The sequence below is a fragment of the Watersipora subatra genome, chromosome 1 (genome assembly GCF_963576615.1).
Source record: "Watersipora subatra chromosome 1, tzWatSuba1.1, whole genome shotgun sequence".
Taxonomy (NCBI): domain Eukaryota; kingdom Metazoa; phylum Bryozoa; class Gymnolaemata; order Cheilostomatida; family Watersiporidae; genus Watersipora; species Watersipora subatra.
The window spans coordinates 44,916,946-44,935,627 of NC_088708.1; the positions used below are offsets into that span (position 1 = coordinate 44,916,946).

At 36.5% G+C, this 18,682-nt stretch overlaps 2 protein-coding genes across 2 annotated transcripts; both read left to right on the forward strand.

Annotated features, from left to right (window-relative positions):
- The first annotated feature begins 16,173 nt into the window (after positions 1-16,173).
- Positions 16,174-16,830, forward strand: LOC137388140 (piggyBac transposable element-derived protein 3-like). Its single transcript, XM_068074648.1, has one exon. It carries the CDS (start codon positions 16,174-16,176, stop codon positions 16,828-16,830), a length of 657 nt encoding a protein of 218 aa, XP_067930749.1.
- Positions 16,831-16,837: 7 nt separating this feature from the next.
- On the forward strand, positions 16,838-18,682 carry LOC137388152 (piggyBac transposable element-derived protein 1-like). Its single transcript, XM_068074659.1, has 2 exons — positions 16,838-17,336; positions 18,624-18,682. Exons 1-2 carry the CDS (start codon positions 16,838-16,840, stop codon positions 18,680-18,682), a joined length of 558 nt encoding a protein of 185 aa, XP_067930760.1.

Sequence of the window (18,682 nt, forward strand, 5' to 3'; positions counted from 1 at the left end):
TCTTATATTAGGGTAGTTGAGTGATATATAGTCTAAAATGTAACCTTTTAAAGCACTCACACCTGTAGTGCAGTTGAGAACATCCACCCTACAATATAATAATATTAGGTGGATTTAAAAATTCGTGAATTTGCTTGCAGAAAATACTGTGAGTAGTTAATAGTTAATACCTGTGATTAATTAAAGTTTTATTTTAAGTAGACTCAACAAAAGTTTGGGTTTTCAGTGACATTGAGCAAATGAGCGCAAGCTCCCAAACAGCTTTTGAGATGAAGGCAGCTGTTGTCAAACCGAGACAGCCTGGCAGTCTGTCAGCTGTCAAACCAGCAAAGAAGGTTGGTATACCAGTTCAAAATTTTCAGTGTAAACATAAGAATTGCTGTCTTTACCAGCTACCAAAAGAGTAATAACAATTGACAGTAAACAGTTAGCTGCTGTGTATAGTTTTTATGCTACAAAAACCAAAATGAGAAGGGCTGTTGATTTTAGGTTTATCATGCTAAACACTTTTATTAGGCCTGTTTTACTGGATTTACAACTATAGCTTGACTATAGAATTCTATGCTAAGGAAATTAATGACTGTGTGACTAGGTCGCAGAGATGTATTAACATCAGCAGTAAATTTTTAGAAAATTGAAAAGGTATACATGTATATGTCTTTATCTAGATTTAAATTGAAGTTTTCTTTCAAGCGAACTAAACAAAAAATTGGGTTTTCAGTGAGGTTGAGCAAATGAGCGCAAGCTCCCAAACTGCTTATGAGAGTAAGGCAGCCGGTTGTCAAACCATGACAGCCCGGCAGTCTGTTGGCTGTCAGACTGACAGATGCTTCGAAGAAGGTTGGTATACTAAATTCAAAACTTAGAGTAAACATAAGAATAGCTGTCTTTACCAGCTACAAAAAGAGTAATAACAATTGACACTAAACAGTTAGTTACTGTGTATAGTGTCTATACTACAAAATAACTATGGCTGATGATTTTAGGTTTATCATGCTAAACACTTTTATTAGGCCTGTTTTACTGGATTTACAACTATAGCTTGACTACTTCTGTTTTTAACTTCCAGTATTGTAACTGATAAGTCTGAGGTTTTGGCGTCACAACTATGTTTCAACTAGTATCTTAGACTTTTAGGTATAATTACTACATACCTAGATGCACCTTAGGCATGTGTTATATTGACTATTAGCTGTCAAGCAGCTAATGAGGTAAAGACAGAAGTTTGTCAAACAGACACAGCCCGAGAGTCTGTGCAAACACATTTAAAAACAATTTAAAAAGGATTGGAAACATTTTACTTAGTGCCTCTGCAGCTATTGCAGTCGGTATCATTTATTCATACCGAAAAAAGATGGATGGCAAGATCCTGATGTAAGTTTTAGATTAAATACCATCTTATAATAGGGTAGTTGGGTAATATATAGTCTAAAAATGTAATCTTTCAAAGCACTCGCATCTGTAGTGCAGTTGAGATTTTCTATTTAAACCCTTTTTTTGAAATAATGAACATTTTATAATTTGAAATTGAGAAAAGCAGCTGTAACAGCGACTGTTTGCTTGCAGAATTTTGTTGTCTGCCAAAACACTGTTGTGTTGACTTACTTAGATTAACAGTGAGATGCACCAGTTGTCAGTAGGTTAGATAGGTTGACTTTAGAAAGAACATATTTACAAAGTTGCATGATGCTATCATAAATAACCAATATTACCAGAAAATCAACACGTGTAACTGATAAACATACTAGATTTTTCAAGGGAGACTCCAAATTCTACTAACTAATACATTGATATGTACATGTGATATTTTCTGTTTTGCTCTTGAAACAAATAGGCTCATTTGCAGAGTTTAAATTTCATGCAATATGGGAGACTGGTGAGGGTTGGGTCAGTGGGAGGGTTGGGCCAGGGGCTGTTTACAATGAATGAACAACCACATGGCTTTGTTTACAAAGTATTTTAATAGGTATGATGTCACTTCCTTTCTTCCATGTTGGCCAAGCTTGAATGACAAAGGTAAGCTGTAGAATCAACAAAACTTTAAAATGTCATACTCAAAGTAAATTTAGCAAGTTGAAAAATGTAACAAAATTTCACCAAAAGTTGTATTATTATGTTGTTAACATTCTTATCTGTGGATGCATGTAACAATATTGTATCTTTTCAGATTAAAAAATTAGCCATGCTTTGTTCTGAATTCTCAATATTTCATTTCAAAATTTAAAACTGGAAATGGTGAGAGTTGGGTCATCTGAAATGGGAGAGTTGGGCCATTGGCCCAACCCTCACTTTAGTGGCTCAACTCTCACTTTGCACTTTATAAATTATTTTTTAAGCAACAAACTTTAGTTTTAGATGATTGCTCTTAATTATTTTTTAGTAAATTATGGGCAGACTGTATAAGAGGAAAACCGATAGGGTTGTGGATAAAGAAGGACTATCCAAAGCAGCAGAACAGGTGAAGGATGGTAAAATGTCTGCTCGAGGTGCAGCGGCACACTTTAATGTATCCAGAACAACATTACAGCGGTATATCAATATGACTGCACAAGAACGCTTGACCAGTTGGGGCTACCAACAATGCCGGAATCTCAATCTCACTATTCCCCCATTCATGGAGAAAGCTCTAGCTGACCACATAAGAGACTTGGACAATAGGTACCATGGTCTCACTCCTAGTAAATGTAGCGCACTAGCCTACGAGTTTGCTATGCATAACAACATTAGTATGCCTGAATCTTGGACAACAGATTCATCTGCTGGTAAGATTATCTTGCTGATATTTAGTAAATTTGATAAAAAATCAATTTCATTTCTTATCTCTCTACATAAATTTCTTTATTACATTTTCTAATAAATGAAACTAAATTTTTGATTGGACTGATTAAACAGAGCATTGTCATACTAGCTATAGTCTACATGAAACTATTGTAGGACAAGCATGGTTTAAAGGACTTCAGGAGCGACATCGACTGTCATGCCGCAAACCTGAGGCTACCTCAATGGCCAGATCAACCGCTTTTAATAGAGTTACAGTTGGAGAGTTCTATTCTAACCTCACAAATGTCTGTAAAAGGTAATAGACCTAATATACTATAATCTTTATTTATCGTAGTTTATTTTACATAGGTTGCAAGTAATCTCATAAATAATCAAGCGATTAAATTAAAGAGATTTTACAGCATCAACCGTCCAGCTTCTGTTTTGTGACAATTAACCTGGTGAACTAAAGGTCTTTAACTTCTTTGCTATGTGTGTCGTTGTAGATTCAACTTTTCCCCACAAGACATATATAATATTGATGAAACTGGCTTTACAACTGTCCAGGCTCCATCTACAGTAGTTAGTCAGGTTGGAAAGAAGCAAGTTGGTGCTATAAATTCTGGAGAGAGAGGACAGTTAGTAACAGTTGTATGTGCAATCAATGCTGGCGGCTCTGCTATTCCTCCATTTTATGTATTTCCTCGGGTAAAAGTCAACCCAGCCTTTCTCAATGGAGCTTTTCCTGGATCAGAAGCTGCAGCTGCCAAATCTGGTTGGATGAACAGCGATATATTCTCCGAGCAATACTTACCTTTCTTCATACGCCAAACCAGAGGCTCCAAAGACCGCCCAATCCTTCTCATTATGGACAATCACGAATCTCATGTCTCGCTACAAGCAATAAACACAGCCAAGGAAAATGGTATTGTTATACTAACGTTACCTGCGCACACAACTCACCGCCTACAGCCTTTAGACCGAGCTGTGTATGGACCTATGAAACGGTGCTACAACAAAGCCTGTGATGATTGGCTGCGGAGCCATCCTGGGCGTCAGATCTTCATATACGAAATAGCCGAATTAACAGCAAGAGCTCACACTGTGGCTGTCACACCAGCAAACATAAGGTCTGGATTTCATGCAACCGGAATTTCTCCTCTCAACAGTGACATATTTCCAGATGATGCTTACCTGCCTTCAAATGTCACAGATCGCCCGCTTTACCAACCCGTAGGGCTCCCTGAACAGTTGCTAGAAGTGCCTGCTCAGATACCAACGCCCACACAAGCCCCACCTAATATACCCATAAGGTCTCCTGATCAATTGCCAGTACTGGTTGAGCAGCCAACCCCAACCAGAGATCATGTACCAGAAAATATCAAGGTAACACCCCAGAGTTTGATGCCTGTTCCTAAAGCACCAGCACGCAAAACAAAAACTTCAAGGAAGTGCCGGAAAACCGCCATTTTAACAGATACTCCAGAAAAGAACCTGATTGCAGATGAGAGCAGGCAAAGAGAGTTAAAGAAAAAACCTGCCAAACGATGTAAAAAGAAACAGCAGATAATTGAGTCGGAGACTTCCGAAAGTGAATTGTCAACCATTTTGACAGATTCTGAGGAGTATTCAGAAGAAGAGAATGCTAGGTCAACTGTAGTCAATGAGAAAACTCTGCAGGTTGGAGAGCATGTCCTGGTTAGGTATGAGACACAACGGAAAACAGAATTGTTCTACATTGGTGTTGTAGAAAAAATTGAAGATCGTTATATAACTGTTAACTTCATGAGAAGGAAACCAGGTAGCACAGCCCAGTTCATTTACCCGACTGTTGAAGACCGTGACAACAAAGTAACGGCTGATGCAGTGGTGCTCCTCCTAGGCATGCCGACGAGTGTCGGAGGGACAAGCAGATGTGTGCAGGCCGTAATATTTGACATTGACTTGAGCATTTATCATGTACAATAAATAAATACATGCTTTATGGAAATTTTGTTTTGTTGCATTCACTTTTTAGATGGCAAGTGATTTAAACTTAAAATCTTACTAGTATTTACAGTGTGGCCCAACTCTCCCGAAAGCTGGCCCAACACTCACCAACACGAGGGAGAGTTGGACCGTTTCAATTAATTTGCGTAAAGTTACATTTCTCAAAATTTTAATCTTTTTTGCAACTATATTTGGTTAAATTATGTGCAGCACGCCTTAATCTACCCTAAGACAAGATATTATTGTTGTAATAGATTTTGCTTTGATACTGTTGTCAAAAAACTGTAACGTGGCCCAACCCTCACCAGTCTCCCCTAATTTAAATCATTATAATTGTGAAAGTTTTATAGATAATTAATGCGAATATCAATGGGGGCAAGTCTAAATATAAATAATGCGCGATGTGTGTAGTCAAAGTTACTACTTGTGCATTTTTTTCTGCACTCATTAACGTGTAGTTTTTGATGCGCTGCAAACCCACCAGTCGACGCTGAAAAAATGCTGATTCTCAAGGGATCACCATGTTTTGGACTCGTTTTGGACTATGTTTTACTTGATAGGATCAACTTGCTATCTATTGTTTTCAGCTAGTTGACATACTATCATTTCAATTAGATGACTACCGATAGCAGGTGCCAGTGACATGATCATAATGTATTTGAGAAGCTATGATATATGATCATTGTATCCAGATTTCCAGTTTTCAAAAATACAGGCAGTTGCCTTCTTTGGTATTTAAACATAGCCTGGTTCTGTCTCGCTAGTTATTGTACAAACCAGAATAATTAAATACTGCAAATTATTACCGAACCTCTAATCAGGGTGGGAAAAAACCTGGTTTTTATGAAAAAAACCAGGTTTTTTGGTTTAAACCGGTTTTTATGGTTTAAACCGGTTTTTATGGTTATTTATAATTTTACCAAGGTTTTTACAATTTTAATTCTAATTAACATCACTTACTACAGCTGCATGATTGAGTATTGAACGTACACATGTAGGATCATCTGTTAAAGATGGTACTGTGGGATTTGTTATGGGAAAAAAGAGAGCAAGCACATGGAAATTTCAGAATGAGTCTTAAATCAAACATGATCGATGAAATACAGAGCAGAAATCTTATCACATAAAGTGAATATTTTACATACAGCTATATGATAAGTAGAAATTTTAATCCCAGTGATTAGTCGTGTGGTAGTGTAGAGCAGAGCATAATTCAGATGCATCGCTAGTGTTTGGAGCTGAGGCATATGACTCAACTTCTATCACTTGAATACTAGCATCACTGTCTAAAATGGAGTTTTCAGTTTGACATCTTGCTACGCGAGCTTTAAGCCTATCTGCGTGACTTCGCGTTACGACAGCACACCTATTACATTTTGCCTTAAAACCTTTGCCTTTCAAAACTTTGCAAAACACAACAAACTTGATAAACCGAACTGTAACAATCCAACTACTTTGGCTTGTCCCCAAAAAGTAAAATATTAGTTTGCAAACTTGAAGCTTTTGCCCAAAAGGTTTTTATTGTTTTAATTTCCAATTATAAGTAATCCTTTCTCACTGGCCAGGCTTGAGAAAGTATTTATTCATTAATAGAGATATTGATTGGATTAGTATATTTCACATGGTTTTTATATTTCATAAGTAAACAGATCATCATATCACTTGATAAAACCAATTGAGAATGAAATTCACTAATTCATTGTTGTGCTAGGATATCATGTAGTTTCAACTTGAGCTCTACCATCAATTTACTGCTGTGTCCTAAATAAACTTCCACAGCTGATAATTACATATAATTGCATATCTACCTCACATGAGTGACTAGGAGCTTAAAATATTATGTTTTTCACAAAAAATAATGAAAAAACCATAAAACCGGTTTTTTTGGGCTGGTTTAAACCATTGGTTTAATCCGAGCCAACCGTGCCTCTAATGTCAAATTAAAAAATAAAGAATAACAATAACTATCACAAAAACTTCAAAATAATGTAACTTATAACATTATTTCTGACATCCCTGTGCTTTTTGTTGTATGGTAAATACAGATCACAAAAATAATTTATTTGAATGTTCATCGTTGCGGTATCAGCGGCGAGCACCTTTTCCTTTTTTCCGTGTATAAAAGTTTTTTGCTAAAAAAAGTAAGCCTCCGGTTCTCGCTAAGTGTTAAAGAAATGAACAACTGAGAAACAGACACAAAACTGAAAAAGAAAAATTACAAAATTTATGGGACAGACTGCAGAACAAACCAATTTCAAAGTTTGTTAAGGCAGCAAAGAGTCAAACACAGACTTTCGACATATTTTGAATGTACTACATTTACTATATTAAGTTTTATTTTCTAAAATTTCATAATGTGTAATAACAATATAGTTGTTATTGTTGTTACTGACTAGAGCCTAGACTAATCGCTATGGCAGCCTAGTCAACTATTACTTAGGTGGTTGGGTGTAGCTAAGGAAATAGCCTTCAATAGTGAACTGCATCATCAGCAAAAATACCAATGTTCCTTGGTGTCACTGGCAATAGTACCATTAACAAAAAAAGGAAACAAGACAGCTCTGGTAAAAACAACAGGGCACAAAAAACAACACGTCATTGTCGTATTGGCTCGCCTCTACAATACATTAAAACTGCTACCTATGAAAATATCTGAAAAAAAGAATCTGCCAGGAATCATGATTAACATACAAAAAATGAATGGACGATAGTTGTAAAGATAAGGTGTTACGCTCATTTTCAGACTTCACTATAGAAAGAGTTACTTTTCCCTTGTTCATCATTTACATCCTTATTTCTAACATACAGTGATCTTGAGTCAAGTTGCATAACACATGCATCGGTTTACAGTTTGCTAGGCTTTCGGTGGCGCTATCGCGTGATTGGGGAACGGACCATACTTTCATTGGTGCTGGACGTGGGACCATTTTTTGGTGGTGCCCGTGGAAGTGCACCTGCCCCTCTGACCCATTTTGCTGCCAACAAAACTTTCAGCCTGCTCAATCAGTTAGCAATTTAGAATGCATCAGACCTGATGGATTTTTTTTTAAATTTATGCTTTATTATTTCATTGCAATATGTATGTTACGCAAAGTTAAAGTTTAACCATTTAATTAAACCTGAATGCTAAGGAGGCAAAATGTATGTCACATTTTTGTATATTATATACTTTATGTTTTACTGTTGTTTTACTTACTCTGTAATTGCTGTTATGTAATGGTCACAATTGCATTTATGTCTCATTTATACACAAGGTTTTCATTTGCTATTATAGCTCATATGAGAATCTTGAATCTTGCTTAGTGCTACTCGTTCTATTGCAGACTTCAGGGTGTGTTTTGACCATTATGTTATGGAGAATAATAATAATAAAGAGTATTATAGAATAACACTGCCTTGATTGAGTCATTTCACATCAATGAATTTATGCCAAACTAAAAATTTAACCAACTGAATTGCTGAAAGAACCAGTCATCTTCGAGGTGGTAGTATAAAATATTTCATGAATGTCAAAAAACAATCAGTGTCACAGTGTGTGCCATAATTTTTTCTAGACACTCTGTGTATCAGCAACAAGATGGTGTGCTATAACTTAGAAGCATACTAGAAATGGTATAAGAATGCTACCAGATAAGAAGTTATCGCACACAAAACTTCTAAAAGTGTACACGAAGGTGTTTGCCAGCATATTATGAGCTTTGAGAATGTGGAAAGTCACTACTGCCCGTCTGAGAATGAACATCAATACCGCGAGTCTTCACTAACATTAAAAAACACGTCTGAGGTATACAAAGAACAAGAACCTGAAAACACCGCCAGTGAGTTTTACTATCGCAAAATATTTAATGAAAATTTTAACCTGAGATTCCACAAACTATCCAAAGATATCTGTGACGAATATGATATATATGCCAAGCTGAAAGCAGTGATCGGTAACTGTCATCACCTTCATTATCAGAAAGAATGTCAAAAGTCTAGTGATAAAAAAGTTGCCACGGCAGATGAAATTGGACATCCTCTAAAGTTTATAAGCCATCGACAGTTTGTAGAAAAGCGCAATCTCGCAAACATGCATCCATGCTATGTAATTCCTCCTGGTATCAGAGCAAACGAAAAAAAGAATTTGGTGTCCATGATTAGCAACATGACTAACAAAACCATAGCCAACTTGTACTATACTAATCTGCCAACATCTGAAGCAAGTTGCAGCTAAATAAAAACATTGTAACTAACATTGAACTACTGACAGTTGCTACATGTATGTATGGTAATTGGTTCCGAATAATCTGATATTATATTATCTTATGTAGATTTTGTTATTAATATTTGTAAATACATGCATGTCACATTATCTGTGTTACAATCTATGAGGTAAACTATTTGGTATTTGTGTATTCCAAATCGCATATGTAATAATATATAATCAGGTAAAATCTTGATTTAGACTGGAAACCATAGATGGATCAATGTGCACATAAATTTTCCTAATGAACTATTCAGATTTAGCATTGAGTTTTATTGTATTACATTTAGAGCGATAGTTACGTTTATGTTATTGTTATTTTTGTGCAATAACAGATCCAAATATGGGCAATCCATGTTTAGAAAATTTTGTTATCAGCTTTTTGCCAATAAGAGCATAAAAACACGAAGAAAATGTGCAACATTTGGAGTCACAGATGAATCTTACTATGTTAGTCAAACTACCTAGTTGATGAGGCAGTTAGCATTGACAAAGAGTGCAGCAGTGTTATATCATATCTGCACCACTACTGGGCGATAAACAAGTCTGCCAAGTCAAAAAACTCACCGAACATATACGCACAGATAAATGTACAGAATAAAACAAAATAATTACTTGCTGATGTAATTATTTGGAAAGAGGCTAAAAGTTTTCGTCGAAGCGGTGAATTAAATTTTATGATAGCGGGACAAACAAAGTTTTTTCCTGATCTTTTTTTTAAATATTCAAAAGAATATCCCGGAAAGACGTTGTTGAACCACTGGATGAAATGAAAAGAATGTATGGAAAGCCCCTCTACTCTTAATTAGGGAGTCCTTGTTGCCTCACATGATAGAAAAGTCCTTGTGCCTACAACTGGAGCTCATGCCAGCAAATATATTACAGGAAAATTCCAATAATCAAAAGAACACATCAGTTTGCATTTGATAGGAAACCACCAGAAAATGAAACAATTGGATTGTTCAGTCATTCAAACCTCTGTGTTACTCAACCCTTAAGCATAATGCCTATTAAAAACTGTCTAACCAGCTGTTGCCACTTGGATTGCCAGTTGATCGGCAGCATTACTTGTACAACAATAAATGGAACTTTGGCGATGAGCATGGCCATGACTTAGTCTGTTCCTAATGAAAATACCTAGAAGTCTCGCTAACACTTCTGATGCAGTTAGTAAGGTCAAGAGTTCATCTAAACAGCAGGAGAAAGAGTAAAGGTGGAACAGTTATAACTAGCAACACATTTCACTCATTAATTTTGAAAGCAGCTTTTTGCTGATATGTTCTGTGATCATATAAAAAATAGAACTTTCTAATTTAAAAACTTAGATTCAGGATAAAATTTTTTCTCAAAACCTATATATTTGAAAGAATAGGGGTAGAATTAGTAGAAAGTGCTACCGTGATCTTTACTGTAAACAAATAATTATATCACTCAAAACCTCCAGTAAAATTTTCTGAAATTCACGTAGCATCCAATTTCAAAAAGTATTTGTAGACTTTTGACTATGAAACCAGTTCTAAGCAGAATAGAAACCAATCTTTTTGCAGTAAATTTGTAGAATTTCATATGTGTAGCTGAGCAATTATCTAAATTTTGATACATCCAACATGACCCCATTTTCTGAAATGACACAAATTATGTGGCGAAACATAAGGCCATCCACTTGATGAGGTTTGCAAATGAAGTTAATGCAAATCTTTCTCGTAGTGCCTTTCAAAAAATAAATGTCCCGAGTTTCAAAAGTATAAATATGCATCTTTCAGTTTCTTCAGAAAGCTAGAAAAAAACAAAAAATCAGACAAACTGTGGTGACTATTATGATGCAGTCAATCTAGTACAAAATATATTTGAAATACTATGCTAGATTTTACTAGCTCTGTGAATTTGTAGCAGATGTTTATGGAAGAGATTGGGTGTCCAATGGTTGCAGCAATCTTATAAAAATCATTCATATGACAACGCTTTTGAAGGATGGCGCCACCATCTACATGCAAAATACATGTAACTTTTAATCAATTGCAATACTGTTAAAGTGTGAACAGAAATAGTGTATAATATAGATGTAGGTGCACCACAAAGCTGAGTATGATATATGTTGCAAATGTTTGAATATCACATATCTGGAAAACATGTAAAATAGCCTAATTCAAATTATTTGGTGTAGAGTCAATTACTATTTCTAGACACAAAGGTTGAAATACCCCACCACCATTTTACACTCTCATAAGAAATAAATATGAAGAGACAACAAGGGTGGGAATATCTATGACATCGTTGACCCAGAGAAAGCCAATCAAATGAATTGTAAAACATGCAAATCTTAATATCACACTACAAAGCTGTTCGACTTATGAAAGGAGTATGTGAAACAAGATGTATTTACTACTAAATTGTTGAAAAATCATCTAAATTGATTATTCAATGATTACTGCTGTTAATTAGACTTTTGCAAAAGCTTGAGACCACTCAGTAAACTTGAAGAATTTTCCTATAAATGGATTGTACTAGCTTCTGACCTCATTTAAGCTCGTCAGTTGGTCTTATAATTTAGTCAGTGGCTCCTTAAGTATGTTATCTCATTATTGTCAAGCATAATAATTATTGTTCATGCTCAAACTTCGGATCAGTTTAGTGGCAAATATTAGTTTGAACAACAAGGAAAAATGAATAAAACACAGGCATTGTCACTGACTAATAAAACCCAGGTCCTGGTTTTAAAGCAAGAAAGGTATAATCAAAGAGAAATGTCACACAATTTGGGTGTAGAAAAATGACAGGACACCAAGAAATCACCATGTTGACTGAGAGAGGCTTCAACAATGATTGGAAAAGTAATGGTCGACTAAAGACAACCAGAAGTCAAGATGAAGCCATAATCAGACGAACAAATGTTTTGTCGCCAAGTTCAATTAAGAGCAACAGTGCTGCCATCAAAAGTTCTTTTATCAAGAAAAAATCTCTATAAGAATTTAATAGGCAAGGAATTTTGTCTTGATGCTAGAAAACCTGCCTGCAAACCACATCTTACGCCTGCTATTAAAATTACGAGACTATAGCTTTTGCTAAAAGGTACAGCCCCTCGGTGGAATAAAGACTGATCAAATGTGTTATTCATTGATGAGTCCATTATGGTGCAGGTTAAGTCACGTAAGAGACTCATTCCTAAACCTGTAGGAACTCCCTTTGATGATAATTATGCTGTCATAACAATTAAACATCCGCCCAGTCAGATGGTAAGAGGCGATGTCAATCAAAGGGACTGCAAGCTACCTTTTCTTGTTCAAAAGAATGGCACTAATAACGGTGAAAAGTACCAAAAAACTTTTAGAAGACAACCTAGTTTTACATATGGGAATACATTAATGCGCTGTTTTTATGCAAGAGGGAGCGCCTTGCCACAGACAAAAAAGTGACAGATTATTTAAAATAGATGAAAGTCGAGGTCTTTGCTTGACCAGATAATAGCCAAAATCCATAAAAAATTACATATACATGGGTCACTATTCCTTTCATTCCCACACACTTTCCTTTTCTGCCGTTAATCTATGAGACCGGCCTGACATCATGGGTACTCATGCCATCCAGATAGGGTAACTCTGGAGTTTTTCCCCATGACCCTTTTCAGGGTCAACATTCCTCTCATAGTTTACTTAGTAGAATATTTTTCTCGATTTTTAGTTTTGCTACAACATTATATGGGATGTTACCGGTATGGTAATATTGTGTTATTTTTATAACACAAATGCAAATTATGCAAAAGCAGCAAATGTGATATATATTCGCAATGCTTTAAGTAGTTATCTGAACAAGTTTTGCCAGATCATTTTGAGCCAAGAATGGTCCAGTTAGTTCACAAAATCTTACAATATTCAAAATGCAGACTCTAAGCAGATGACACCTTTATTGGTGCTTATCCAAGTAACACTAAGGTTAAACAATTTCAAGCATGTATCAATTCTTGAAAACTGGTCACAAACATTGTGCGTGCCTCTCGATGCAGATAGATGTACTCAGATGAATGTAGCTAAAGAAACTCATTCATGTAAACTTCACATAAATGGGCAAATCTTTCCATCAAATAATAATATGAAATATTTTGATTTAACATTGCTTCAAATAAAAAATGGGTAAAACGTATCAATAAAATGATAAGAAGCCAATACAACGCTTGCAATATTAAGGTGTCTAAAAGGAGTCCCGAAAACTCAAATTAGTCTAACTTAATACTGTAGTCAGACCAAATTTAGAATATCTGTCACCTGTTTGTTCACTTCACGACTTAAACCAAAAATATAGAACAAATACAGCGTCAAACATTTCACTGGGCTTCCAAAATTCGTAGTCTTCCCAAATTAGTAGCTTCTTCTCTTCTCTAGGATGAAGACCACCATACGTCAACTGGTTTAACTGCTCATTACGACCACTAAAATGCGATAGCTTTCGCTGGGTGAGTCACAATATTTATTCAACATGACAATCAGATAGGCTATGAGAAGTGTGGTCAGGTGCGAAAAGTATTTACTAAAATGCAAAAGCCAGAACTGGCAACTAACATCAACGAGTTAGATGATAGATTCATGCACTAAAATCCAGAAAAATACAAGGAACTAACCTTCGATTATACTACCACTAATAATGTAAAGATCTCTACTGGCTGGACAACAAGCCTCAGAGCAGGTTGGTCTTTCATGTTAACAAATTAGAAGCAAAACTAAAACACAATTATTGTGAAATTTTAGTAAGGCCAAATGGCTCTGGATGACATTATACGAGAGCAAACTTGAGCTTGTGTTGTTGACCGACAATCTAGCCAGTAAAATTGTATACTCAGCACTCAAATTTATGATTAATGTTAGGAGTAGGTCTTCTAGCTAGGACTTAAGTTTCACCTAAAATAAAATATTCCTATTTAAGTTTGTTCATAAGGAAATATTGGACTAATCATTTTTTTTTAACAACTATAGACTGACAGCTCGCGGGCCATAGCCCAAATCGCTGACTTAACAGGCTGGCTGTAACCGTCCAGTGGTGGAGGCATTCTTTTTCAAACTGTCAAATGCATTAGAGAGGTGAGTTACTAACCTATTGCCCCTAGCTCTAACAGATTTTGTTGAAAAGTAAGAAATTGCATTAATAAGATCTTGTATTTCATTTTTATACCTCTTCATTACAGTTTAAATTCTTGTGAATGTCAAAATATGGATTTTGTTTTAGGTACAAGTTTGAACCTCAGCATCTCTACAATCTAGATGAGACTGGCGTAACAACCAATCAAGCCCTTGTGAAAGAAGTAAGCACTCGAGGTAAAAAGCAAGTTGGTACTAGTGCATCACAAGAACCTAGATAATTGACAACATTGTGTTGTGCTATTAATGCTGGAGGCACCTAAATACCTCTAGTGTACATATTTCCGTGTGTATTTATGAAGGTAGTGTTCATGGATGGTACTTCACCTGGTGCGAAAGAGGTTGCTTCAAAATCAGGATACATGGCCAACAACATATTTGCAACAGAGTACGTTCCCTTCTTTATTGTTCTTTCACACTGCACACCCGAAAAACCAGTGTAGCTGATTCTTGATAATCATAATCCACATGCCTCTATAGAAACAATTGAACTTGGCAAAAGAACAGGCACAGTGATTTTAACACTTTCACTTCATACATCGCATAATCTTCAGCATATATTAGTTTGCATTTTGAGTTTTATAATTTTTAATTATTGGAAAATAGAAACTGCAACAATTGAAATTGACTAAACACAATAGAGTTTTTTTTTTCATACATATTTATAGCATTAGTATTATTTTGTGGTAAATAAGATGTATGTGAACTTGAATGTATTCGTAACGATTACTTTTGGTGGCTCAACCTACCCTATCATAAAAAGCGCTTATGGCTCTACCGAAGCCTCAAGTGGGTTAGGTAGAGCCATAAACAGTGGATTAGCTATGGCAGCATAAGCATTGAAGGAGCATTGGAGCTTTAGGTAGCTTTTACCGGCTCTACCTATTCTAAAATGGGTTAGGTAGAGCTACAAGCATTGTATTAACTATAGCTGCATAATCATTGGAGGATCATTAGAGCTTCAGGTAGCTTTTAGTGGCGCCCTACAAGTGGGATAGGTACAGCCACTAAAAGACGCTTAAAATTTAAGCAAATGGCTTTGAACATCTCACTCCACACACTCATTACACTTTCAAGCCACCTGAAAACAATTATATCCCTTTGAGGCCATGAGTCCCCCGACGAGGACATTCTTTTATTAGTGATACCATTGAGCCTAGCAATTTGTAGGTATTAAGGTCTAATGACCTTCTCAAGGGACAATGTGTTTGTTGTTTTCTCATGTTGGTACATGCTTCACTCTCGTTTGTGAGAGGTAGAAAACATTCAAGATGGCTGCCTCCACTTCAAAGTGTGAAACTTCAAACCTTCCAGGTAAATTTATCTGTATAGTTGTTCAAGCAGTGCATCTATAATTTTAAACTACATATTCTTGTTGTTAACATGCATTTCAAAATGTTGAACTAGTTTAAAGTTTATTTACTAGTATTAGAAGTTATTTTGCTCAAGCTTAAATCTGATGTCCTCTGCAGGGGACATTGGAGCTTAATGCTTACAAACAATTTTTAGCATACATTTCAGAAATGTAAAGTTGAAGTATTTATCAGTCACAGTTTATTTTGCTGACTTGTCAACAATGCTCATGTGTGCATTTGTCCAAGTTTTTATGACAATAAAACTAATTTTTGTAGGAAATTCATCAAAAAAGCGGTATTTGTCACTAAATGGGGATGGTGATAATAATCTATTAGCCCAACTGGATGAGTCTGATCTTGAATACTTGTCAAGCGAAGATGAGTACAACCCAGAACAAGATGTAGCTTCTCAAAACACCAGTGATGAAGATTATGATGCTGACACAGATGATGATGTTGCCGAACCACAACCTCCTACCAAAAAAAGGATGCGAGCAAAAAGAGAAGCTATAATTTCAAGAAAAGTGACACGTTTCCCAGTAGGTTCTCCCAACATCCTGCACTCTCTGACCCACCAGTGCTTGATAGGACATCACTGGAATCATTCAACGCATACCTGAATGATGACACATTCAAAACAATAGCTGATCTGACCAACCAGTATCATGCCCAGAACCATGGCAAAAGTCTTTGTACAACGATGGCAGAGATTAAGAAATTCTTTGGGATGAGCCTCATAATGGGTTGCATCAACATGAAGAGACTGCGAATGTATTGGTCTAAGAAGACGAGGGTACCAATTATAGCAAATTCAATGTCTCGAACACGGTTTTTTAAAATCAGAAATAATCTTAAAGTAGTTGACAACTTCTCGGTAAATGAGCACGAGAAAAAAGCAGATAGACTTTGGAAAGTCCGTCCCTTCGTTGAACAGATAAGAACTGCTTGCACACAGGTAGCTAGGGGAGACAAAGTGAGCATTGATGAGCAGATGATATCTTTCACCGGAAGATGTCCAGCTAGGCAATACGTGCCGCGAAAGCCGTCCCCAACAGGCCTCAAAAACTTTGTGCTAGCAATTCCTAGTGGCATGGTAATAGACTTCGAAATATATCAGGGTGAAAATACATTTAAAGATTACAAGCTTGACGATGGTTCGGGTGGGCAAGGAGTAGGAGCGGTCCTGCAGCTCACTAAAGATGTGGTGCAAGGAAGTCGTGTATTCTGTGACAGACTCTTTACTACCATACCTTTGATAGATCACTTGGCCAAAAAGGACATATCCCTAACAGGGACTATTAGCTTCAAGAATGTTCCAGTAACGTTCTCAGCAGATAGTCATGAAGAAGAAAGATAGAGGAGCCATGGAGCTATATGTCTCTGCAAACCAGAAAGACGAGCAGATCAGCATCATAAAGTGGTTTGACAACAAGAGCATTTTTATTGCTTCTTATTTACATGGCTTAGAACCAAGAGATGAGTGCCGGAGATGGTGCAAAAAGACTAAGTCATTTTTTACTGTGCCTCGACCAGCTGCCGTTCGAGAATACAATAAATCAATGGGAGGAGTAGACTTATGTGATCAGATGGTTTCATACCATCGGTTTACGGCACGATCAAAGCGGTGGTCGATCCGAGTTATTATGCATCTTACAGATGTAGCTGTGAACAACTGTTGGCTAGAATACAGAAGGAACAACACAGGTTCCAAAATAATGCAGCTGTATGACTACCATTTTTTGCTAAGAGAGCAACTTATTGATGATGCTTGGGATTCCAGCAGCTCTAGTGATGATCCTGATGACACTCCACGTCAATACCGTCAAGTCGTACCTCTCCCAACACAAAAAAGTCGAGAAAAAGGTGCAAAACATTTACCTATGGCAATGAGATTAAAAAACAGTGCGCGTTGCCGAAGAGAAGGTTGCAAATTCAAAACAAGTGTGAAATGTGTACACTGTGATGTTTTCCTCTGCACGATGCCGGACAGAAACTGTTTTCTGGACTTTCATAATTAAATGACACTTGGACTTTGCAGGAGTTTCACTCCTAGTCTTATAAGCTGTGTGCATGCTTTATAGTAGAGTGCCAGTACTATTGTACAAAATACAATTGTCATAATTACTTGCTCAACCTATTTTATTATCAAGTACATGTCAAAATTTTGTAACTACCCAAGTCCAGCGTCCCCTGGGAGGAACGTTTTATAATGTTTCAAATAAAATAAATAAAACAAAATTGACAAAATATTTGTTCTAAGTGCTACTTAGACACTGCATACACCAAGTTTCATCATTGCAGCACAATTAAGTTGTCCTCGGGCCTCAAAGGGATATTTATGTGTATGTATTATTTGATGTAAAAAATTAAAAAATGCCAGAGTTGTAGCTGGAAATAGAAAACATGACTCAACCTACCCAGCCTTTTCCTATATAAGTAGCAAGGATACAGTAAAGATAGTACTTAATAAGTAGTAAAAGCTATGTCGTATAAATAATACCCTTACGACCGAAACCTGTATCTGCTTTTAAGCTCAGTCGTGTACGTCTAGGTGAAGTATACAACAACAGCTGTAGGCCTATGCAACATACAACAGCAAAAACAACTTTTTCACTTACTATCAGATTACCATAGATAGTAGTTCAATCTCAAAACCTAAACTAATGTGGCAGATTTGTTACTCATCATATTATACAGCTCATTGCAAGTGCATGCTTACTTACATTATTAGTCAACCCCGCGTCATTAACCCATATATGGTCATTATTACCATATATAGTCATTATGCCCTTATATGGGCGAGCTGCAACCTATATAAAGGAAGGCATAGCCCGCAGTGGGGGCAGTTGTTTTGTAGTCTAGTCAATACAATTACACACACACACACACACACTCTCTCTTCATTTCTCGCTTGAGCGGTCAGCAAGAATTAATGCAGGATAGTTGACCAGTATAGGCATCATCGGTCAGCTGGTTGACTACGGGGGTCAGCAGCTAAAGGTGCCCTGACTGGGTCGACCTAATTAGTAGCAGAGAGGTCGACCTAAGCTAATCAGACGACGGACCTTAGGGTTGATGTGGTCTTCTATAATCACATACAGTTATAGGCACGGCAAGCTAATGTAAGCCGACTTGTCGGGTCGCCATTAGGTACACTGGTAGACCAAGACAAAAACCAGTACACTGGTGGCAGCGGTGAGATCGTCTGA